We start from the raw sequence: 26,614 nt of genomic DNA, 5'->3' as shown, positions 1-26,614 counted from the left end.
AAGCAAAGGGTAATGGTTGACTGTGTTTTTGTGACTGGAAGGCTGTTTCCAGTGGGGTTCCGCAGGGCTCAGTACTGGGTCCCTTGCTTTTTGTGGTATATATTAACGATTTAGACATAAATGGGGGCACGATTAAGAAGTTTGCAGATGATACAAAAATTGGCCATTTGATAGTGAGGAGGAAAGCTGTAGACTGCAGGAAGATATCAATGGACTGGTCAGGTGGGCAGAAAAGTAGCAAATGGAATTCAATCCAGAGAAGTGTGAGGTAATGCATTTGGGGAGGGCAAACAAGGCAAGGGAATACACAATAAATGGGAGCATGCTGAAAGGTGCAGAGGAAGTGAGGGACCTTGGAGTGCATGTCCACAGATCCCTGAAGGTAGCAGGACAGAGAGATAAGGTGGTTAAGAAGGCATATGGAATACTTTCCTTTATTAGCCTAGGCAAAGGATATAAGAGCAGAGAGGTTATACTGGAACTGTATAAAACACTGGTTAGGCTACAGCTTGAGTACTGTGTACAGTTCTGGTCATCACATTACAGGAAGGATGTAATTGCACTAGAGAGGGTACAGAGGAGATTTACGAGGATGTTGCCAGGACTGGAGAATTTTAGCTATGAGGAAAGATTGGATCGGCTGGGGGGTTGTTTTCCTTGGAACTGAGGAGGCTGAGGGGAGATTTAATTGAGGTGTATAAAATTATGAGGGGACTAGATAGAGTGGATAGGGAGGACCTATTTCCCTTAGCAGAGAGGTCAGTGACCAGGGGGCATAGATTTAAAGTGACTGGTAGAAGGATTAGAGGGGAGCTGAGGAAAAAAAAAATTCACCCAGAGGGTGGTGGGGGTCTGGAACTCACTGCCTGAAAGGGTGGCAGAGGCAGAAACCCTCAACTCATTTAAAAAGTACTTGGATGTGCACTTGAAGTGCAGTAACCTACAGGGCTACAGTCCACATTGAGCCAGCACTCTGCATCCATCATTATGTTACGATGCTGGTTTCATTCTGTAACCTTGCTCCGATGCTGTATTAACCCATCTTTGTAGATTGGGCGGATTGCATTGGTCATTCAAAGCAGCAGTGGAGTTCAGTGACCATGCGGTCCCCTCACACATGCACAACATCATGTACCATTGGAAGAATAATATGTTGGTGGAATCACTTCCAATGTTATGCTACAAACAATAAGTGAAGATACATCATAATAGATAAGTTAGAACTCAATATATAAAATCCAAATTTTGTTCACTTAAACTCCATAAAACACTATTATTCAGCCCACCTTTTCTTGCTTAAAGAAATCACAGATAAAACATGAAGAATAAAAATGTCTAAAACCTCATAAATGCCATTGTCAGTGACTTTATTATTAAAACTCCTCCTTTTGTTAAGTCTGGAGAAAAGTATGGAGAGCCCAGGATTCAAGGATGAGTTCATTATTCACTTCAGAAGTACCAGTCATTCCACAAGTGAGAAATCAGAACACTGCTGCAAGATTACTACGTGGAGCTGGGCTCATCTGACTGCACTCTTACAGAAATTGCGGAGGTACTGGCCATAATCTTCCAAACATCTGGGGGGTGGTGCCAGAGGACTGGAGAATTGCAAATGTTACACCCTGGTTCAAAAAAGGGTGTAAGGATAAACCCAGCAACTACAGGCCGGTCAGTTTAACCTCAGTGGTGGGGAAACTTTTAGAAACGATAATCCGGGACAGAATTAACAGTCACTTGGACGAGTGTGGATTAATTAGGGAAAGCCAGCACGGATTTGTTAAAGGCAAATCGTGTTTAACTAACCTGATAGAGTTTTTTGATGAGGTAACAGAGAGGGTCGATGAGGGCAGTGCAGTTGGTGTGGTGTATATGGACTTTCAAAAGGCGTTTGATAAAGTGGCGCACGGTAGGCTTATCATCAAGATTGCGGCCCATGGAATAAAGGGGCAGTAGCAATATGGGGCTCGATATTAGGAGGGAGGCGGGTTGGCAGCGGGGGGTCGACTGGGCGCGTGGGTAACTCGGGGTTTCCACATGTGATCGCAGCCTAATTGAAGGCACTTACCTTGGCCTCCGGGTTTCGTGCAGGAAAGCTGCGCAGCGGGTGGACTGCACACCCGCATCATAGACTGTCATCTGGAGGAGCCCTATTTAAAGGGGCAGTCCTCCACTGACTGATGCTGCAGGAAATAGGAAAAATTACAGCATGAAGCAGCCTAGGGGGAAGGCTGCTCCCAGGTTTAATGATGCCTCACTCCAGGTCTTACTGGATGAGGTGAGGAGGAGGATGAGGAGAAGGAGGGAGATCTTCCATCCGGCGGGCGGGAGGAAGCGGCCTGCCTCTGCCACCACGAAGGCCTGGCTTGAGGTGGCAGAGGAGGTCACCAGTACCACCAACATATCACGCACTTCAATGACCTAAGTAGGTCAGCCAAAGTGAGTACATTTACTCATTCCCCGACACTCCGTCTGCCACATCACCGCCCCCACCCCACATCTCCTTCTGCACTGCCAACACTACTCTGTCACATCACCCCTCACACCCACTCAAACCTCATCCTCATCTTACCTGCACTTACTCACCTCGCCAGTACTCATCCCACCACTACCACTCAACCCAATCCTCGTACAATCTCATGGCTCTATCTCATACTCACCCTCTCGTGCATCTCTTTCACGGTCAGCCTCACTCAACCTGTCACTACCTGTGCTGCAGCCACAAGGCATGCATCACATATGTGCAGTCAGAAGCGTAAGGCAATCGTGTTGTGAGCATGAAGGGGATGCACAAGGGTGTTTGAGGGTTTGTCATGGTTTTTACTTATATTTGATTTCTGATCAATTCACATTACATATTATATTGTCACCACTACTGCCACGTCTTTGCGAATCTTGTCTGGTTTGTGCAATAATGCCCGTTCCTGAGGATCACCATGAAGACCCACAACTGATGTCACCCATTGTGTCACTGCAGAGTGGGTGTAGGTGTATTTGCAGGGCTCTTTTGTGCAGACGACTGAGAGACATCGGCGATGTCCCCGGTGGCACCCTGGAAGGATGCGGAGGAGAAGTTGTTGAGGGCAGTGGTGACTTTGACAGCGACAGGTAAGAAGATGGTGCTCGGGCCAGCCGGGTGCAGCTCGGCATGAAGGAGGCTGCAGATGTCCACGACTACATGTCGAGTGACTCTGAGCCTCCGTGTGCACTGCTGCTCAGAGAGGTCCAGGAAGCTGAGCCTCGGTCTGTGGACCCTGTGGCGAGGGTAGTGCCCTCTGCGACGCATCTCTCTCTGCGGTAGCCCTCCCTCCTGCTGTACAGGTGGATGTGTCACAGCACTCTGTTGTGGAGCTCCATGTGTCAGAGGCGGACGGCGTGGATGGCGAGGCTGTTCGCCCACCGAGGAGGTCATGACTGCAGCTACGGCGGCCCCCATCCGGAAGATGTACATCTGAGGGGGTCCGCAAGGTCGGTACATGTCTCTGGACCCCAGGGTAAGTGTGCAAGTTGGTGAATTTCATTGTTAGGAGGAGGGTGGTGGAGGCCAAACTTTGTCCCAAGTGACAGAGTGGCCTCCTGCAATGGGTGAGGGTCTCCCCCCACCACCTGTCAAATGGACCTTTGCAGCTGCCACAGGCTGGTGGCTGCAACACGTCCATTTCAACTGGGAGTGTTTCCCCCAGTACGGGAAACACTCTCAGTTTAGATCAAAATCCCACCCCTCCTAAAATATCCTACAAATCAGGTCTACTCACGACCTGAACTATCACATTAATTGATTTAAATGGGATCCCGCTGGCTTTAATTGCCGGTGGGAGTCCCACATGCGGGGGCTGCGCGCACATGTCAGTGCGTCACTGGGGAACCCAGAAGTGGGAGGGTTGGAGCCGGGCTCCGGACCCGCCCCGGGAATCCCCGATTTTTGGAGTCCCCCCCACAAACCCACCCGCTCGGATGTCCAAAAATCGAGCCCATGGATTCAGAATTGGCTAAGTGACAGGAAACAGAGAGTAGTGGTGAATGGTTGTTTTCCAGACTGGAGGGAGGTGTACAGTGGTGTTCCCCAGGGGTCGGTGCTGCTTTTCTTGATATATATTAATGACTTGGACTTGGGTGTACAGGGCAAAATTTCCAAATTTGCAGATGACAGAAAAATTGTAAGTGTAGTGAACAGTGAGGAGGATAGTGATCGACTTCAAGAGGATATAGACAGGCTGGTGGAATGGGCAGACACGTGGCAGATGAAAATTAAAGCAGAAAAATGCGAGGTGATACATTTCGGTAGGAAGAGCGAGGAGAGGCAATATAAACTAGAGGGCACAATTCTAAAAGGAGTACAGGAACAGAGAGATCTGGGGGTATATGTGCACAAATCAATGAAGGTGGCAGGACAGGTTGAGAAAGCGGTTAAAAAAGCATACGGGATCCTGGGCTTTATAAATAGAGGCATAGAGTACAAATGTATGGAAGTCATGATAAACCTTTATAAAACATTGGTTCGGCCACAACTGGAGCATTGTGTCCAGTTCTGGGCACCGCACTTTAGGAAAGATGTGAAGGCCTTAGAGATGGAGCAGAAGAAATTTACTAGAATGATTCCAGGGATGAGGGACTTTAATTACGTGGATAGACTGGAGAAGCTGGGGTTATTCTCCTTGGAACAGAGAAGGTTGTGAGCAGATTTGATAGAGGTATTCAAAATCATGAAGGGTCTAGACAGAGTAGATAGAGAGAAACTGTTCCCATTGGCAGAAGGGTCAAGAACCAGAGGACTTAGACTTAAGGTGATTTGCAAAAGAATCAAATGTGATAAGAGGAAAAACTTTTTTACACAGCGAGTGGTTAGGATCTGGAATGCACTGCCCGAGGGGGTGGTGGAGGCAGATTCAATCATGGCCTTCAAAAGGGAACTGGATAAATACTTGAAAGGAAAAAAATTGCAGGGCTACGGGGATAGGGTGGGGGAGTGGGACCAGCTGGATTGTTCTTGCATACAGCCAGCACAGACTCGATGGGCCAAATGGCCACCTTCCATGCTGTAACCTTTCTATGATTCTGTGATTTGGATTGGTGTTGGTCTGCCCTGGTATACTTTTGCAAGTAATTTTGTGAAATTAGGGTCACAACAATGCTTTCAGAAGTGCGGTGTAACAGGATTTGTGCCTGTGCTATGGTTTGGGGCTTTTCCCAGGTGACCAGAGAGCTGCGGAAAATGACACCAGAAAACTGAAACATGTTCAAGAGATTCTGAAAATAATAAGCACTCATCTTTCAAACACAGATTGATCACTGTAATGCTGCTAATGCACATTCATATAAAAGAGGTCTCACTTAAAAAGGATGTCCAGGCCTCGGAGAAGGGTCAGTAACCAGTGGACATAGATTTAAGATAATTGGCAAAAAATCCAGGGGGAGACCAGGAGAAAATATTTTTTTACGCAGTGAGTCGTTACGATCTGGAATGCACTGCCTGAAAGGGCGGTGGAAGCAGATTCAATAGTAACTTTCAAAAGGGAATTGGATAAATACTTGAAAAGGAACAATTTGCAGGGCTATGGGGAAAGAGCAGGGGAGTGGGACTAATTTGACAATTCTTTCAAAGAGCTGGCATAAGCACGATAGGCCGAATGGCCTCATTCGGTGCTGCATGATTCTATGTTCAATTTCTTATTTTCAAGCAATTTTTTAATTGATGTGCAAGATGTGAGACTTGTTTTATGAAGGGAGAGGGTTCTTGTGAGATGTAATATTTCCCATTTTTTTTGTTATTCATTAATTATATCTGGAACTTAGAACTGCTATTATCCTACTTCAGTAGGATTTTTTTGTATGATTTTGCAGTTTATTTTAGAATGCAGAGATCACATCAGTTTGTTTTTAAAAAAGGAACAAGTTTGTTTAGTTTGTGAGATGCCAATCTGGAGCAATCACTCAGAAAATTTCACACATCTCATCCATTGCCTCTTATCAAGAGGAGGTGGCTGCTTTATAGATTGCAAGCATCTCAAAACCATGGACTATCTAAGGAAATATAATCCAGTCATTTGAGAGATAAGCACTATGCTTATTTGATCGATTAATTGGGTTTATAATCGAAGTTCAATTGTTTTTTCTTTCTTTATAATCAGTCTCTGATAGAAGATACATTGTAAAAGAATTACAGGATTACAAATGTATTTAATACAGGGGAGTGACCAAATCCTTAAGATAAAATGTTTCAGATTTCTCAGTTGTCCGTTACTATCTCATCAATAAGAGTAAATTACCAATTGAGAATAATGCCCTGATCTTTGAAGCGTCTGCAAATTGTTCAGACTTTGTATCTGTCACTGGTGCAATGCAAAAATGCCTTTGCCAAGTCTCCTGTTTTCAGGGAATCTCCTGAAGAGCAGGTGGGCTTAGGTTGGCTGTCCTCCCATAGGTAGCCATTAAGGGATTATCTGTAAAACTACTTTTAAAGAAAATGAGAATAGTGGGATTTGGCTCATCTCAGGCCCGTATTGAGAATGATTGCAAGTGACTCACAGCTGACCATCTGCTATGTCGTAAATAGTCCTGGAACAGACCTTTCCTTTATTAGCCGAGGCACAGAATATAAGAGCAGGGAGGTTATTCTGGAACTGTATAAAACACTAGTTAAGCCACAGCTTGAGTACTGTGTACAGTTCTGGTCACCACATTACAGGAAAGATGTGATTGCACTAGAGAGGGTACAGAGGAGATTTACGAGGATGCTGCCAGGACTGGAGAATTTTAGCTATGAGGAAAGATTGGATAGGCTGGGGTTGTTTTCTTTGGAACAGAGGAGGCTGAGGTGTATAAAATTTTTCTCGCCCAGAGGGTGGTGGGGGTCTGGAACTCACTGCCTGAAAGGGTGGGAGAGGCAGAAACCCTCATCGCATTTAAAAAGTACCTGGATGTGCACTTGATGTGCCGTAACCTACAGGGCTACAGTCCAAGAGCTGGAAAGTTGGATTAAGCTGGATAGCTCTTTTTCGGCCGGCACAGACACGATGGGCCGAATGGCCTCCTTCTGTGCCGTAAATTTCTATGATTCTAATGAGAGATGTTACAAAACTGATCGTTGTTACAAATAGCCTTATACCACCACAATGCATTTGCAAAATTGTCCTAATTATTCTTTGTTAAAATGCCATTGATCTCATCTGTGCATCGTTGTATGGAAAGGAGCCCATATTGCAGGGTGTTTCATTTTGACAAAGGTGACAGAAACTAAATGCTAGATTTACACCAGCAGTAATGACCTTGACTGACATGTGAAAGACTAAGTACTTTCATTATTCAATGGAAAGGACTGTAGTTCTGATGATAATTGGTCCTGGCAGGAATTATAAAAATTCTCCATACGGAAAATGGATTTCAAACAGCGAGTTATAAATCAGCAGCGCCCGGTAACAAAGAATGGAGCAGGATGGAGCTAGACATCCCCGAAAGAAACAAACCTGAACCACTGCTTTCCAGCCCAATACTTTCATCTTTTTAATTAAAACAGAAAGAATTACATCAGAACCTTTAACTTCAGGGGTTTGAAACAGACTTGATTTTATACTTTTTGCAATCTTCACCAATAATACCTTTTAAAGATATAATATTGTACTATTGTAAGAATTATTAAATCAGGCCCAACAATGGATAGTGGGTTCCTTCCATATGGCTGAAAATTCTGATATGTGTTGGAGACTTCCTGAGGTTAAGATTCATCGTTTAATTTTCTCTTTGTATGCACTTAGTGATAGGTTTGCAATTGGGTAACCTGCTTCTAACCTGCTAATCAATGCTACTATTAGATTTTATTATTTTTCCCTCCTATTTTCTCCCCTCCCCCTTTCCTTAAGCCAGCGACCCCCTGACGGGGTACAGTTCCATCACTCGAATCAGGGGTAGTCTGCTACCTTGACCAAATGACCTTTCTCATGCGTGAGCCCAGTATTGCTTGGCTGTTTTCCCCAAAGGGAAGCATCACACATGACCCCTTTTCTGTCACTATACAACATCCACACATGATTAGAAAGGCTAAGAGGAAGTGTGACAGAAATTAGTGAAAGGGCAATTTAAAAGGCTTTCAATAAGCACATTCATCGTAAGGGATGAAGGAGGCAAGCTTCAGTTTTCACAGGAGAGCAGGATGATGGGATTGTAGAACCACCAGAGGTGGGTGTTTAACTGTCCGTGGAGGTTATTATTCAAAGAGATGGTACTAAAGGAGTTACTCAAACCTAAGGTAGACAAATGACAATGACCTGATTGATGGTTCACATTTGAGGATGGGGAGGAAATAGCAGAGGTTCTGACTATAATTTTCCAACATTCCCGCGGAAAGGTAAATTGTGCCAGAGGACTGGAGGATGGCAAATTAACTCCCCTCTTCAAAAAAGGCACAGGGATAAGTCAGAAATTATAGGCCAGTTAGTGCTAATTCAATTGCTGATAACCTGCCAGAGTATATAATACAGAATTAAATTAACTCATATTTCCCCAAGTGCTTAGTAATCAGGAACAGTCAGCACGGACTTCCAAAGGGCCACTTGAGCTTAGTCAATCTTGTAGAATGTTTTTAAGAAATAACACAGGATAAAGGGAATGCAGTGGATGTGTTTACATAGATTTTCAAAAAAGCTTGTGATAAGCTGCCACATAAGAGTCTTATGGCAAAGATAATGGCACATAAAATTAAGATGTATGTTGCCATATGGATGGAGAGATGGTTGGAGGGCAGAAAGCACAAGGTAGAGATAAAGGAAAGTTTCTCAGATTAGCGAGGTGTGGGAAGTGGATTTCCACAGGGGTTTGTGCTGTGGCTGTTATTTACTATGTACATACGGATGTTTAAGGTGATGGACGGGCTGCCGATCAAGCGGGCTGCTTTGTCCTGGATGGTGTCGAGCTTCTTGAGTGTTGTTGCAGCTGCACTCATCCAGGCAAGTGGAGAGTATTCCATCACACTCCTGACTTGTGCCTTGCAGATGGTGGAAAGGCTTTGGGGAGTCAGGAGGTGAGTCACTCGCCACAGAATACCCAGCCTCTGACCTGCTCTTGTAGCCACAGTATTTATATGGCTGGTCCAGTTAAATTTCTGGTCAATGGTGACCCCCAGGATGTTGATGGTGGGGGATTCGGCGATGGTAATGCCGTTGAATGTCAAGGAGAGGTGGTTAGACTCTCTCTTGTTGGAGATGGTCATTGCCTGGCACTTGTCTGGTGCGAATGTTACTTGCTATTTATCAGCCCAAGCCTGGATGTTGTCCAGGTCTTGCTGCACACGGGCATGGACTGCTTCATTATCTGAGGGGTTGCGAATGGTCCCCCAATGCCTCTAATTTAAAATTTGCATCCTTATATTTCAATCCCTTCATGGCCTCTTCCCTCCCTATCTCTGTAATCTCCTCCAATCCTACACCCCTCCAGTCCTCTAACTGGCCTCTGGTGCATTCCTGATCCTTTCACCCACCAATGGTGGCTGTGCCTCCAGCCACCCAGGTGCTACAATATTAAATTCCCTCCCAAAGCTCCTCTTATCTTTCCACCTCCCTCTCCTCCTTTAAGATCTTCCTTTAAACCCCCCCCCTTTGGCCACTCCTCATACTATCTCTTTCCTTGGTTCAGCATCGATTTACTGATTATGCCTCGATGATGTGATTTGGGATGTTTTTCTACGTTGAAGTGCTATAACAATGCAAGTTCTTGTTGTAGTAGTGGTTAAGGGAGTGAGGAGAGTAGCGTTAAGATTAGGTGGCACCATATGGGAGCTTGTTGGGTCGAATGGCTTGCATTGATGTTGTAACATTCTATGATGAGCACTTCCAGTGAGGTTGTTGGACAGCAATCGAGAGCAGGAATCCTGGTTCATCGTCCCCTTCCTAATCCAAGATCGCTGAGGGCAATTGTAGCACGTCTACCCCGCCATGGCCAAGGCCAGGTAACAACACAAACTGGAGACCTTCCTGGTCTGTACGGCTCCGATTTCCACTGCCTTAGGCAGGTGTAATGCTACCTTTATACTTCATTTTTGGAATCCATGCAGGCAACAAAATAAATGGTATAAAGTTGGGGACACCTGTGGGGATTCTGTAAGAGACAGAGGGATAGAAATTTGTCATGGACGGGAGTGCTAAACAGGTGTATCACATCAGCCCTTCCCGATTGATAGTTTGTTCTATTCAATTCAATGTAACGGAGTATGAGGTGGGGCATGTAACGGGCGGGGCGTGTAACGGGCGGGATGTGTAACGGGCGGGACGTGTATCGGGCGGGGCGTGTAACGGGCGGCAGGTACAATACCAACCGGATTAAACTACCGCCCAAGATAAATTTCAACCCCAGACTCTTCTTCCTGTCTACAGAATACCTTAAAACAGTATTCATTACCTTTCCTGTTGTTGTACGATTTCTATACAGTTGTATATGTCATCGTTTTGGTAAAACAATCATCACAGAATTTTGTAAACCCTGACTGTAATCTGAAGAATACCAGTGCTAGAACGTCAATAGATTTCATGAACTGTTCAGCTTTTTAATTCATTGATGGTTAAAAGAAAATAGGAAATCACAGAAGAAAAAGCCATTCGGCCCTCAAGCCTGCTTCTTCCACAGACTATCAATCCCATCATGGATTTTAAAGCAACCCATTCCTGGAGGAAAGTTTGATATAAGCACACCGTATTCCCAAAGATTTACTAATTCTGATGAAAGAACCTATTTTCCTCTTTCGGATACTGCTCCACATTTTCTGCTTCTATTTCAGATTTGTTTGGTTTGTTTTAAAGCTCCACTGTTCCATTCAGTTCATTCCGAGTGTTTGAATAGGGTCAGTTTCTGAAAGCTCTTGCTTCCCAGCAGCAGTTTCAAATCAGCAGCACTCCAGGGTTTGCTACAATTACCCTTTTCTCATCTAAATTACTTCAAAGCCATCTGTAAAATGGGAAAATCCAAGTGCTTCTGGCAGGTCCAGACCCTCGAAACTGGACCTGTCGCTCACTACCTTTTAAAAAATATTGTGCCATTAATTATTGCAAACTCCTTAAACATTAAAAGAGAGGGAAGGCGGATGCTAAATGGTGGAGGTTTATAGGCAGCACACTGATGTGTTTACCATTGCTCTGAATGCTGGACCCTAATGAATTTCCACTGCAAAAGAACTATTAGAAAAAGGAAAATCAAAAGATAAATAACAGACAAAGGCAGACAACTAAAGTAAGAAAATAACTACATGCACGGCAAAGTATGAAGAGTTTAGTTGTGAATAATAAAACTGAAAGGCACTTAACCAGATGGTGTATTTTGTTTGAATTGATTATAAATTATATTTTAAAATAATCAAAAATATTCTCCAAATTTGAAAAGATTTTGCTACTTGCTCGGCATATTTACTTAGAACCTGCAAATTACACTTCCGTACATACCAAGACTGATGATTTGGTACTGTTCCGGTTTATTACAATGCTATTGGGACAAGAAGTTCAAAACACCTGAACACACTAAAAAGTAGGCCAAGGTCAGTAAAGGTCATTGGCAATGTGTTGCTTTGAATTTTAATGCTTTTAAACTTCAGTCTGTGTTGGCCCATAAAAATTATACTATCGTTTAAAAGGTCATCTCTGCAAGATGTTTTACATTACTGAAAGCTTAATTCATTTGTCATTTTTAGCCTTTCACTGCATCATATAATTTGCATAGATTTTCAAAAAAAGGAAAAGCAATATTAGTGAAAATACAGTTTGAAAACAATCACACTGCAGATCAAATGAAGTTTACCCATTCGAATCAGACCCAAACTTTCCTAAAGGACGGAAATCCAACAGCAATAAATAAAGATGGTTTCTGATGAAGGGTCTCAGGAAAACCGTTCTTTCTCTTTTCAATACTGACTAACCTGCTCAGCATTTCTAGCAATTTCTGTTCTTATTTCAGATTTCTAGCATTTACAGTTTCAATTTTAATCTCTGCTGTCTGACGGAAGTTGGAGAACAGGCTTTCAAGCCTGACTCTATCTCGGAGTGAGATCACGAATGGCTAATGAGAAAGGAAAGGACAACTTTGGTGGTTACACTGTCAAAATATACATTATATATATATATATATATATATATAAATAAATATATATGTTTTAAGAAAGACGCCTTTCATAGAATTATAGAAGGTTACAGCACGGAAGGAGGCCATTTGGCCCATTGAGTCTGCACTGGCTCAATGCAAGAGCAGCCCAGCTAGTCCCACTGCCCCGCCCACTCCCATAGCCATGCAAATGTTTTCCTTTTGAAGGTCATGATTGAATCTGCTTCCACCACCCCCTCGGGCAGTGCATTCCAAATCCTAACCACTCACTGTGTAAAAAAGTTTTTCCTCATGTCACCTTTGGTTCCTTTGCCAATCACCTTAAATCTATGTCCTCTGGTTCTTGACCCTTCCGCCAATGGGAACAGTTTCTCTCTATCTACTCTGTCTAGACCTTTCATGATTTTGAATACCTCGATCAAATCTTCTCTCAACCTTCTCTGTTCCAAGGAGAACAACCCCAGCTTCTCCAGTCTATCCACGTAACTGAAGTCCCTCATCCCTGGAATCATTCTAGTAAATCTCTTCTGCACCCTCTCTAAGGTCTTCACACAGGACACAGTGCTCCAGTTGTGGCCGAACCAGTGTTTTATAAAGGTTCATCATGACTTCCTTGATTTTGTACTCTATGCCTCTATTTATAAAGCCCAGATTCCTGTATGCTTTTTTTTAACCGCTTTCTCAACCTGCCCTGCCATCTTCACGATTTATGTACATATACCCCCAGATCTCTCTGTTGCTGTACCCCTTTTAGAGTTGTGCCCTCTAGTTTATATTGCCTCTCCTCATTCTTCCTACTGAAATGTATCACTTCGCATTTTTCTGCATTAAATTTCATCTGCCACGTGTCCGTCCAATCCACCAGCCTGTCTATATCCCCTGAAGTCTATCACTATCCATTTTGTGGTAAATTACCATGAATCTTCTGAAGAATTAAGGGATACTTTGAGGAAAATAAGAAAATTACTGTACTGTGAAATGTAGAGTGACAAAATAAAGAGAGCGCAGAGGCTGGAGGGCGACAATGGAGGGGGAGCATTGAAAACCGTAGATTCTGTATGGATCTGAAGCACCTCAAATTCTAGCAGAGCCCATATACCCACCCTCTCCCCCTGAGACACAACACATTGGTGCCCCAAAAATAACACACAGTATAAAGTCCACAGTTGAATGCTGTACACCAAAGCTTTGTTTCATGAATTTTCTCCGTCTAACTTAACTGATTCATGGTATATTTTGTTATGTAGCTCAAATTATGATGTATATTACATTTAATTTTAGATGCAGTATAAAAAAATACATGTTCTACTTCTCCTCCAACAAAACTGGTAACGCTACTCTGAGGTTCTGCTATTCTAGGAACATAGGAACAGGGGTAGGCCATTCAGCCCCTCGTGCCTGCTCCGCCATTTGATAAGATCATGGCTGATCTGTGATCTAACTCCATATACCTGCCTTTGGCCCATATCCCTTAATACCTTTGGTTGCCAAAAAGCTATCTATCTCAGATTTAAATTTAGCAATTGAGCTAGTATCAATTGCCATTTGCGGAAGAGAGTTCCAAACTTCTACCACCCTTTGTGTGTAGAAGTGTTTTCTAATCTCGCTCCTGAAAGGTCTGGCTCTAATTTTTAGACCGTGCCCCCTACTCCTAGAATCCCCAACCAGCGGAAATAGTTTCTCTCTATCCACCCTATCTGTTCCCCTTAATATCTTATAAACTTCGATCAGATCGCCCCTTAACCTTCGAAACTCTAGAGAATACAACCCCAATTTGTGTAATCTCTCCTCGTAACTTAACCCTTGAAGTCCGGGTATCATTCTAGTAAACCTACGCTGCACTCCCTCCAAGGCCAATATGTCCTTCCGAAGGTGCGGTGCCCAGAACTGCTCACAGTACTCCAGGTGCGGTCTAACCAGGGTTTTGTGTAGCTGCAGCATAACTTCTGCCCCCTTGTACTCCAGTCCTCTGGATATAAAGGCCAGCACTCCATTAGCCTTTTTGATTATTTTCTGTGCCTGTTCATGACACTTCAATGATCTATGTACCTGAACCCCAAGTCCCTTTGGACATCCACTGTTTTTAACTTTTTACCATTTAGAAAGTACCCTGTTCTATCCTTTTTTGATCCAAAGTGGATGACCTCACATTTGTCTACATTGAATTCCATTTGCCACAGTTTTACCCATTCATCTAATCTATCAATATCGCTTTGTAATTTTATGTTTTCATCTACACTGCTTACAATGCCACCAATCTTTGTGTCATCGGCAAACTTAGATATGAGACTTTCTATGCCTTCATCGAAGTCATTAATAAATATTGTGAATAATTGAGGCCCCAAGACAGATCCCTGCGGGACTCCACTAGTCACATCCTGCCAATGTGAGTACCTACCCATTATCCCTACTCTCTGTCGCCTTTCGCTCAGCCAATTTCCTAACCAAGTCCGTACTTTTCCCTCGATTCCACGGGCTTCTATCTTAGCCAACAGTCTCTTATGTGGGACCTTATCAAATGCCTTCTGGAAGTCCATATAAATAATATCCATTGACATTCCCCTGTCCACTACTTTAGTCACCTCTTCAAAAAATTCAATCAGGTTTGTCAGGCACGACCTACCTTTCACAAATCCATGCTGGCTCTCTCTGATTAACTGAAAATTCTTGAGGTGTTCAGTCACCCGATCCTTAATTATAGACTCCAGCAATTTCCCCACAACAGATGTTAGGCTAACTGGTCTATAATTCCCTGGTTTCCCTCTCTTTCCTTTCTTAAAAAGCGGAGTGACATGTGCAATTTTCCAATCTAGAGGGACAGTTCCTGAATCTAGAGAAGTTTGAAAGATTAGAGTGCTCAATCTTCCCGTGGTTTGCTGTGCCTTGTGGTCACTGGAGGGTCATTACACATTTACAGTATACATGCAAATATACAAATGTAGATGGTACAAAGTCAAACACATTGGGTTCAATTTTGAAACGGTGGCGGGTTGGCAGCGGGGGGGGGGGGTGAAGGTGCACGTGACAAACCCAAATAAAAAAAATTAACTTTTCTGACGCAATCGCGATGTAATTGACGGTGATTAAAGTTGTTTCCCGGTTTTGTGCCCAGCAGCCTGTCAATCAGACCGGCTGACTGCCGACAGGAGCTGCAACACCGGGGGGGGGGCGGAGAGAGAGAGAGAGAGGGAGACGTCATCTGGCGCTAGAACAGAGAGTGGAGGGCACTGAAGATCAGGGTGGGGGGGGAAAGAGGGGGGAAGATCGGGGGGAGAGGGGGAAGTTCGGGGGGTAGAGGGGGAAGGTCGGGGGGGGAAAGGAGGGAGAGGGGAAGATCGAGGGGCTGAGAGGGACATCGGAGAGGGAGACATCGGACATCGGAGCAGGTTGGAAAGGTGGGTTTATTTTGTGTTTTAACTTTGTGTGCAATGGTTTTTTATTTAATTTATTTCGTTTATTTTTGCCTTATCTGGCCCTGGTTTCACCAGACGTGATTCAGAAGCTGTGGGAAAGCCGCCCAGGTAGGTTAAAAATCGTTTCAACTATCTACGAGAAATAAAGTGCCTTAACACCTCAATGAGGTATATTTGGTTCTTTAACGATCATCCCGCCGGCTTTAATTGTCGGCAGGACCTCCGTATCCAGGATGCCCGCACACACACAGGTGCTTCTGTGGGGAAGCCGGAAGTTGACGGGTTGGAGCCCGGCTTCCTCACCTGCTCGGCATTTCCCCAATATTCACAGCCCCCCCCGACCCCACAATTTCCTTTGAAAATCGGGGCCGTTGTATCACCTGATCAACAACCATGTGAACTGACAGCTATCCATCTAGAAGAGAAAATTTTACATTAAGAACAGCTTTTGGTGGTGGCCTAATTTGAGAAATGTATATTTAAATTTTTTAAATATTACCGGCACTCCCGGGCTGTACATGACGCTCCCGGGCTGTACATGACGCTCCCCTTTACGTGACGCTCCCCTTTACGTGATGCTCCCCTTTACGTGATGCTCCCGGGCTGTATGTGACGCTCCCCTTTACGTGACGCTCCCGGGCTGTACGTGACGCTCCCCTTTACGTGACGCTCCCGGGCTGTACGTGACGCTCCCCTTTACGTGACGCTCCCGGGCTGTACGTGACGCTCCCGGGCTGTACGTGACGCTCCCCTTTACGTGACGCTCCCCTTTACGTGACGCTCCTGGGCTGTACGTGACGCTCCCCTTTACGTGACGCTCCCGGGCTGTACGTGACGCTCCCCTTTACGTGACGCTCCCCTTTACGTGACGCTCCCGGGCTGTACGTGACGCTCCCCTTTACGTGACGCTCCCGGGCTGAGGCCCTAGGTCTGAATGCAGCTTCAATAACATTCACACTGCCTTTAATGGGTGCCTTTCATATGATGGAAGGAAGACTCCTGAATAGAGTGCCTCACCAAAGGAGAGGGCGTGATACGGAGATGATGGACAAATCACAGGGTAAACCTATTCCTTCCCGTAAGGAACAACTCCTGTTGGTGACAGCAAATTTTATTGTTGCTGTTAGAAGAATAATCCCTGAATCAGCCTTCCAACTGATAGAGGGCAGTGCAGCGGTAGAAAGTAAGAACAGGGAAATAAACACTCCCTTCCCTTCAAATATGAAAGGCAAAAAAAGTGTTTTTTTTTATTTGTTCATGGGATGTGGGTGTCGCTGGCGAGGCCGGCATTTATTGCCCATCCCTAATTGCCCTTGAGAAGGTGGTGGTGAGCCGCCTTCTTGAACCGCTGCAGTCCGTGTGGTGAAGGTTCTCCCACAGTGCTGTTAGGAAGGGAGTTCCAGGATTTTGACCCAGCGATGATGAAGGAACGGCGATATATTTCCAAGTCGGGATGGTGTGTGACTTGGAGGGGGACGTGCAGGTGGTGGTGTTCCCATGTGCCTCTTGTCCTTCTCGGTGGTAGAGGTCGCGGGTTTGGGAGGTGCTGTCGAAGAAGCCTTTGTGAGTTGCTGTAGTGCATCCTGTGGATGGTACACACTGCAGCCACTGTGCGCCGGTGGTTAAGGGAGTGAATGTTTAGGGTGGTGGATGGGGTGCCAATCAAGCGGGCTGCTTTGTCCTGGATGGTGTCGAGCTTCTTGAGTGTTGTTGGAGCTGCACTCATCCAGGCAAGTGGAGAGTATTCCATCACACTCCTGACTTGTGCCTTGTAGATGGTGGAAAGGCTTTGGGAAGTCAGGAAGTGAGTCACTCGCTGCGGAATACCCAGCCTCTGACCTGCTCTCATAGCCACAGTATTTATGTGGCTGGTCCAGTTAAGTTTCTGGTCAATAGTGACCCCCAGGATGTTGATGGTGGGGGATTCGGCGATGGTAATGCCGTTGAATGTCAAGGGGAGGTGGTTAGACTCTCTCTTGTTGGAGATGGGTCGCAATATTAATTAAAGAATCAATTACTGCCATAAGGAGGGATGATATATTAGCAGGTTCCTCAAATGAGGCCATATGGGTGGAGCTTAAAAACAAAAAGGGGGCAAGCACTTTGATGGGAGTGTACTATAGGCCCCCAAACAGTCAGGGGGAGATAGAGGAACAGATATGTAGGCAAATCTCACAAAATTGTGCAAATAATAGGGTAATAATAGTGGGGGATTTCAACTTCCCCAATATTAACTGGGATACTCAGAGTGTAAAAGGCTTAGAGGGTACAAAATTCTTAACGTGCATCCAGGAGAGCTTTTTGAGCCAGCATGTAGAAAGTCCTACAAGAGACGGTACTGGACCTAATTCTAGGGAATGTGGCCGGCCAAGTGGAAGAAGTGCTAGTAGGTGAGCACTTTGGTGACAGTGACCATAATTCGGTGAGATTTAAGGTGGTCATGGAAAACGATAGGGAGGGGCCGGAAATAAAGGTTCTAAATTGGGGGAAGGCCGATTTTAATAGGATAAGGCAGGATCTGGCCAAAATGGACTGGGATCAGCTGCTTGTAGGAAAATCCGCATCGGAGCAATGGGAGTCTTTCAGAAGGGAGATTGAAACCATACAATGGCAACATGTTCCCGTAAAGGTCAAGGGTGGTTCCAAGAACTCCAGGGAACCTTGGATGTCAGGGGATATACGAGAATGGATTAGGAAAAAAAGGAGGGCTTTTGGCAGATACAAAAGGCTAAAGATGGAGGAAGCCCTAGAGGAGTACAAAAAGTGCAGGGGGATACTTAAAAAAGAAATTAGGAGATCAAGGAGGGGCCATGAAATAACACTGGCGAGCAAAATAAAGGAAAATCCTAAGATGTTTTATAAGTATATTAAGGGTAAGAGGATGACTAGGGAAAAAATAGGGCCCATTAGGGACAAAAATGGCAATCTGTGTGTGGAGCCGGCAGATGTAGGAGGGGTTCTAAATGAATTTTTTGCATCTGTTTTCACTATGGAGAAGGACGATGTAGACAGAGAAATACGACAGGGGGACTGTGATATCCTCGAACATATTAACATCGAGCGGGAGGAGGTATTGGCGGTTTTAGCAGGCCTAAAAATGGATAAATCCCCAGGCCCGGACGAAATGTATCCCAGGCTACTGTGTGAGGCAAAGGAGGAGATTGCGGGGGCTCTAACACATATATTCAGAACCTCTCTGGCCACAGGGGATGTGCCAGAGGACTGGAGAACCGCTAATGTAGTACCATTATTCAAGAAGGGGAGTAGGGAAAAACCAGGGAACTACAGGCCAGTGAGCCTAACATCAGTGGTAGGAAAATTATTTGAAAAAATTCTGAAGGACAAAATTATTCTCCACTTGGAGAAGCAAGGATTAATCAGGGATAGTCAACATGGCTTTATCAAGGGAAGATCATGTCTGACTAATTTGATTGAATTTTTTGAGGGGGTGACTAGGCGTGTGGATGAGGGTAACGCAGTGGATGTGGTATACATGGATTTCAGTAAGGCCTTCGATAAAGTCCCCCACAGGAGACTGGTCAAGAAGGTACGAGCCCATGGAATCCAGGGTGCCTTGGCACTTTGGATACAAAACTGGCTTAGTGGCAGAAGGCAGAGGGTGATGGTCGAAGGTTGTTTTTGTGACTGGAAGCCTGTGGCCAGTGGGGTACCACAGGGATCGGTGCTGGGTCCCTTGTTGTTTGTGGTCTACATTAATGACTTGGATATGAATGTAAAAGGTATGATCAGTAAGTTCGCTGATGATACAAAGATTGGTAGGGTGGTAAATAGCGAGGAGGATAGCCTCAGTCTGCAGGACGATATAGATGGGTTGGTCAGATGGGCGGAACAATGGCAAATGGAATTTAACCCGGAAAAGTGCGAGGTGATGCACTTTGGAGGGACTAACAAGGCAAGGGAATACACAATGAATGGGAGGACCCTGGGCAAGACAGAGGGTCAGAGGGATCTTGGTGTGCAAGTTCACAGATCCCTGAAGGCGGCGGAACAGGTAGATAAGGTGGTAAAGAAGGCATATGGGATACTTGCCTTTATTAGCCGAGGCATAGAATATAAGGGCAAGGAGGTTATGATGGAGCTGTATAAAACACTGGTTAGGCCACAGCTGGAGTACTGTGTGCAGTTCTGGTCGCCACACTACAGGAAGGATGTGATCGCTTTGGAGAGGGTGCAGAGGAGATTCACCAGGATGTTACCAGGGCTGGAGCGCTTCAGCTATGAAGAGAGACTGGGAAGATTGGGTTTGTTTTCCTTGGAGCAGAGGAGGCTGAGGGGGGACATGATTGAGGTGTACAAAATTATGAGGGGCACAGATAGGATGGATACTAAGGACTTTTTCCCTTAGTTGAGGGTTCTATAACAAGGGGACATAGATTCAAGGTAAAAGGCGGGAGGTTTAGAGGGGATTTGAGAAAGAACTTTTTCACCCAGAGGGTGGTTGGAGTCTGGAACTCACTGCCTGAAAGGGTTGTGGAGGCAGGAACCCTCACAACATTCAAGAAGCATTTGGATGAGCACTTGAAATGCCATAGCATACAAGGCTACGGACCAAATGCTTGAATATGGGATTAGAGTAGACAGGGCTTGATGGCCGGCGCGGACACGATGGGCCGAAGGGCCTCTATCCGTGCTGTATAACTCTATGACTCTATGGTCATTGCCTGGTACTTGTCTGGCGTGAATGTTACTTGCCACTTATGAGCCCAAGTCTGGATGTTGTCCAGATCTTGCTGCATGTGGGCACGGACTGCTTCATTATTTGAGGGGTTGCGAATGGAACTGAACAGTGGTTCAAGAAATCCCCATTTCTGACCTTATGATGGAGGGAAGGTCATTGATGAAGCAGCTGAAGATGGTTGGGCCTCGGACACTGCCCTGAGGAACTCCTGCAGCAATGCCCTGGGGCTGAGATGACTGGCCTCCAACAACCACTACCATCTTCCTTTGTGCTCGGTATGACTCCAGCCACTGGAGAGTTTTCCCATGATTCCCATTGACTTCAATTTTACTAGGGCTCCTTGGTGTCACACTCGGTCAAATGCTGCCTTGATGTCAAGGGCAGTCACTCTCACCTCACCTCTGGAATTCAGCTCTTTTGTCCATGTTTGGACCAAGGCTAATGTCCATGTTTGGACCAAGAAAATGTTATCTACATTTTCTGGAATATTCACATGCAATGCCCAACTTTAACTGAACACTGGGCTTATTAAATATAATACAAAGAGATACAAATTAGACCTCAAGGCCATTCTGTTTTTAGCTATCATAATATTGCACTATCAATATTGGCCAGTAACTGAAAATATTTCTCCTATTTTCACATTTGCTATGCTGAAATGTAGTGGCATTACAGGCATCTTCACCAGCTCGCTCATTACAGGCACTTTCACCAGCTCGCTCATTACAGGCACCTTCACCAGCTCGCTCATTACAGGCACCTTCACCAGCTCGCTCATTACAGGCACCTTCACCAGCTCGCTCATTACAGGCACCTTCACCAGCTCGCTCATTACAGGCACCTTCACCAGCTCGCTCATTACAGGCACCTTCACCAGCTCGCTCATTACAGGCACCTTCACCAGCTCGCTCATTACAGGCACCTTCACCAGCTCGCTCATTACAGGCACCTTCACCAGCTCGCTCATTACAGGCACCTTCACCAGCTCGCTCGTTACAGGCACCTTCACCTGCATGCTCATTACAGGCACCTTCACCAGCATGCTCATTACAGGCACCTTCACCAGCATGCTCATTACAGGCACCTTCACCAGCTCGCTCATTACAGGCACCTTCACCAGCTCGCGCATTACAGGCACCTCACCAGCTCGCTCATTACAGGTTCAAGAGCACAGTAAAAGCAACAACAAAAACAATCAGTAACTCTGCCTGGAAGAACTGCAGGCTAAGTTCTGAAAAGTTATTCGAACAGCTTCACTCACAGAAATAGTATTTCACGGGCGAGCTTTCAGTCTTGGGCTCTTAAAAAAAAAGTATTTTTTGTGTTCAAGGATGTCAGTGGTGGAAAACCAAACTTTTTGCATTGGCTGTTGGCACCTGGTCAGAAACCACAGGAGTGAGGTGCAGGTTAACAATCTTTCGACACTGGACTGACAATGTCTCAAAAAGGTACAGGCAGACATCTTCATCATTTATCTTTCTTGGTGGCACTTTAACTGAAAAAAGACTGATCAGATTTTCAATTTGATGCAAAAAATGTTTCCATGGCCTAAAAGAGAAAGTCACATTTGGAAGCCATTTTAAAACTGAACCACTACAAAGTTTTATAATTAATTCGTATTTCATTATTGTTGTTTCGACAGTGAATCTTGATGACTTCACTGGGATACTGTCAGAAAGACTGACTGATTCTTTGAATGAAAAGTGAGATTAGATCGGAATTACCAATAAGTGTATGCAAAGTAGGTTAGTGCCATCGTGATGGGTGCCTCAGGTCAGAATTACGCCCTGTCTACCTGTTCATTAATCTAATAAATATGGTGCATGTCTGAGCATTTCACATTTTCTGTCACACTTAATTATAGGAACATTTCCTTCTGGGCAAAATTCTTGCAGCTGACTGGCTCATATGCAGATTTCTTCCAAAAATCGTTTCGAAAAAAAAACATAGCAACCAGATTTTAAAAAAGAACAATCTGAGGAATCAGACTTTAGAGAGGAGAACCAGACATTTTATCTTGGGTTTTGACTTGCACCTCGAAGAACAATTAAACTCTGAATGACCTGCAACTAACAACAATTAGGCTTTGTGCTCTTAAAGGGACAGATATCTATCTTGATAGCAGAGTAATACATTGTGCATTACATACAGCACTCTGACCTTACAAATCACCTGACTTACCCTGAACATCACGATGAGAGAGTTACTAATATTTAAACAAAAACTATTGTTTAAAAAAAAACAATCCAAATATTTTACTACTTTTGATGTCTGTTAAAAATGGCATGAAACTCTAAGACAGCCTTTGGAACTAAAAGAACGATTAGTTGCACTTACTGTGTTGTGTAAAAACCGTGCGAGTTCACACCAGCACCAAAACATAATTCCCATGGCTCTACTGCTAACTAAAGCCCATTGTAACCATGACATATCTACACTTTATAATATAAGGAACGATTAGCACCATTATAGACAGTAGAAAATCAGGCCCACGGTTGGGATGGTGAAGTAGACACAACAAACTATGAGAATGAAAGTTGGACTTTTCTTTGTAGGATCTGAAATAAAAAGTTGATGAAAAATATTTTTTCTCCTGCTTAGTGAACTTTGTGGCAATGTTAAAACGCAGCTGATTTTGAAGATGTTCAAGGGATAGATCAATAAAGTTAAAACAATTCCCTGTATTTTGTAGATAATTCTTTAAATTATAAAGTGTAAATGTGTCAAGTTCTATAATGGCCTTTGGTGGTAGAGCATGGGTTTAATGCTCGGCCATTCTGGTGCTGTGAACTCTGAACATTTTCACAAAACACATAGCAAGTGACTAGTTATTTTGGAGACACTTGCTGTGCTGTGGATATAAAATTCATACTAATGTCAATTCTAATGAAATAATAAACTTACAACACAAATCAGAAAAAACAAGATAGAGGAGGTACTAAAAAGATTGGCAGTACTCAAAGTAGAAAAGTCACCCGGTCCAGATGGGATACATCCTCGGTTACTGAGGGAAGTGAGGGTGGAAACTGTGGAGACTCTGACCACAATCTTCCAATCATCCTTAGATATGGGGACGGTGCCGGAGGACTGGAGGATTGTAAATGTTACACCCCTGTTCAAAAAAGGGGAGAGGGATAAACCCGACAATTACAGGCCAGTCAGCCTAACATCGGTGGTGGGAAACTTTTGGAGACAAAATTAATTTGCACTTGGAAAAGTCTGGGCTAATAAATGAAAGTCAGCACGGATTTGTTAAAGGAAAATCATATTTGACTAACTTGATTGAGTTCTTTGATGAAGTAACGGAGAGGGTTGATGAGGGGAGTGTGGTTGATGTATATCTGGACTTTCAAAAGGCATTTGATAAAGTGCCACATAATAGTCTTGTTAGCAAAATTAAAACCCATGGGATTAAAGGGACAGTGACAGTGTGGATACAAAATTAGTTAAAGGACAGAAAGCAGAGAGTAGTGGCGAACTGTTGTTTTTCAGACTGGAGGGAAGTTTACAGTGGTGTTCCCCAGGGGTCAGTATTAGGACCACTGCTCTTTTTGATGACCTGGACTTGGGTATGGGGCATAACTGCAAAGTTTGCAGATAACACGAAACTTGGAAATATAGTAAACAATGTGGAGGATAGTAACAGACTTCAGGAGGACATAGACAGACTGGTGAAATGGGCAGACACATGGCAGATGAAATTTAACACGGAGAAATGTGAAGTGATATATTTTGGTAGGAAGAATGAGGAGAGGCAATATAAACTAAATGGTACAATTTTAAAGGGAGCGCAGGAACAGAGAGACCTGGGGGTGGATGTACACAAATCTTTGAAGGTGGCAGGACAAGTTGAGAAGGCTCTTAAAAAAGCACATGGGATCCTGGGCTTTATTAATAGAGGCATTGGGCATGATTTTAAAAGGTCGGTGGGATGGCAGCGGGGGGTGAATGTGCGCACGGGTAACTTGAATAATAAAAACTTACCATTCCCCACGCGATCGCAACTTAATTGGTGGCCATTAATTTTGTTTCCAGGTTTGGCGTCTGAAAGCTGCGCAGCGGGTGGGCTGCACACCCGCATGACAGGCTGTCAGCTGGACACAATGGAGCAGCACAGGGGCAAGGATGCTCCAAGATTCAATGAAGCCTCACTTGAGGAGGAGGGAACTATTTTACCCAGCCAGCAGGAGGAAGTGGCCTGCCTCTGCCACCAAGAAGGCCTGGCTCGAGGTGACAGAGGGGGTCACCAGCAGCAGCAACATCTCCCACATCTGGATCCAATGCAGGAAGTGTTTCAATGACCTAACCAGGTCAGTCAAAGTGAGTACACTTACTGATTCTCCTACACTCTGTCTTCCACATCACCCCCCACCCCACAACTCCTTCTGCACTGCCCACACTACTCTATCACATCACTCCTTACACCCACTCAAAGCTCATCCTCAACTTACCTTCACTTCCTCAGCACTTCCTCACCTCCCCATTTGTGACCCCATCACTACTCACTCACCCCAATCCTCATCCAATGTCATGTCTCTGTCTGATACTCACCCTCTGATGCACCTCTTTCACAGTCAGCCTCACCCAAACCAATGCATTCATCGACTGACCACTTCACCATCACTCACTCACACATCTGTACTTTCTCCCCTTCTAGGAGGAGAGAGCCCCGAATGCACAGGAGAGGGCGAGGACTGGAGGGGGGCCGCAACAGATAGTCGTCCTCACAGAGGCGGAGGAGGAGGCCCTGGAGATCAGCCGCACCCTCGAGTGCCTGTCCGTTCGGGACGCCGATACTGGCACTGCACAAACGTCTGGTGACACAACTTTAACATTCATCACTCACAATATGAATTGATGTTAACATGCCTCGCCATCTTCAGCACCTCAGTATGCTCATCGCAACATGACACATCTGTAATCATGCTTAATATTGCCTTCTGTTCTCTTACAGGGCCTTCAGTGACCGCAGTGACGGGAGAGGGCGATTCCTCAGAGGACCTGCCGGCCTCTGACGATGCACCATCACATCTGAGCGAGCCATCCACCAGCGCAGATACTCACACCTCGGTGGGTCCCTGTCCAGTTAGTTGGAGTCGCACCTGGTGAGTCACCACACACAAGTGAGCACGAGCAGACACTGGTGGCAGGGGCAGCTGTGGAGAGTCCGTGTCGGTGGGAGCACTCCTCTCCAGGCTCTGCTCAGCTGGATGCAGATGCTGAACCCTGGGGGCCATCCTTTAAAAGGAGAATGATCGAGGGGCAGCAGCACATTTGCGAGGTGCTGGAACAGGTGTCACGCGCACTCTCCACAATCGCGCAGAGGATAGAGAAGTCCAACTCCTGCATGAGTGGAATGGTGGCACAGGTACAGGAGGGAATCTCTGAGATAGTGTCACAGGGACATGAGGGAATCTCTGAGATAGTGTCACAGGGACATGAGGGAATCTCTGAGATACTGTCACAGGGACATGAGGGAATCTCTGAGATAGTGTCACAGGGACATGAGGGAATCTCTGAGATACTGTCACAGGGACATGAGGGAATCTCTGAGATACTGTCACAGGGACATGAGGGAATCTCTGAGATAGTGTCACAGGGACATGAGGGAATCTCTGAGATACTGTCACAGGGACGTGAGGGAATCTCTGAGATAGTGTCACAGGGACATGAGGGAATCTCTGAGATAGTGTCACAGGGACGTGAGGGAATCTCTGAGATAGTGTCACAGGGACGTGAGGGAATCTCTGAGATAGTGTCACAGGGACATGAGGGAATCTCTGAGATAGTGTCACAGGTACATGAGGGAATCTCTGAGATAGTGTCACAGGGACGTGAGGGAATCTCTGAGATACTGTCACAGGGACATGAGGGAATCTCTGAGATAGTGTCACAGGTACAGGAGAGTATCTCTGAGATAGTGTCACAGGTACAAGAGGGAATCTCTGAGATACTGTCACAGGTACATGAGGGAATCTCTGAGATACTGTCACAGGGACGTGAGGGAATCTCTGAGATAGTGTCACAGGGACATGAGGGAATCTCTGAGATAGTGTCACAGGGACGTGAGGGAATCTCTGAGATAGTGTCACAGGGACGTGAGGGAATCTCTGAGATAGTGTCACAGGGACATGAGGGAATCTCTGAGATAGTGTCACAGGGACGTGAGGGAATCTCTGAGATACTGTCACAGGGACATGAGGGAATCTCTGAGATAGTGTCACAGGGACATGAGGGAATCTCTGAGATAGTGTCACAGGGACATGAGGGAATCTCTGAGATAGTGTCACAGGGACGTGAGGGAATCTCTGAGATACTGTCACAGGGACATGAGGGAATCTCTGAGATAGTGTCACAGGTACAGGAGAGTATCTCTGAGATAGTGTCACAGGTACAGGAGAGTATCTCTGAGATAGTGTCACAGGTACAAGAG

General features: G+C 45.2%; 1 protein-coding gene across 2 annotated transcripts in view; it reads right to left on the bottom strand.

Annotated features, from left to right (window-relative positions):
• LOC137327047 (phosphorylase b kinase regulatory subunit alpha, liver isoform-like) overlaps positions 1 to 26,614 on the bottom strand; it is a 165,460-nt gene that overhangs the window by 27,187 nt on the left and 111,659 nt on the right. The window contains exon 29 of one of the 2 annotated variants that reach the window (XM_067992433.1): positions 7,527 to 10,083. The exons of the other annotated variant lie outside the window; for it this stretch is intronic. Within the exon in view, the coding sequence (XP_067848534.1) occupies positions 10,012 to 10,083 (72 nt within the window). The 3' untranslated portion in view covers positions 7,527 to 10,011. Of the gene's footprint in view, positions 1 to 7,526; positions 10,084 to 26,614 lie in introns of those variants that run through there. 2 annotated transcript variants of the gene reach the window in all.

This window comes from Heptranchias perlo, chromosome 11, assembly GCF_035084215.1.
Source record: "Heptranchias perlo isolate sHepPer1 chromosome 11, sHepPer1.hap1, whole genome shotgun sequence".
Classification (NCBI taxonomy): Eukaryota; Metazoa; Chordata; class Chondrichthyes; order Hexanchiformes; family Hexanchidae; genus Heptranchias; species Heptranchias perlo.
This window is presented reverse-complemented; position numbering and strand designations above follow the sequence as displayed.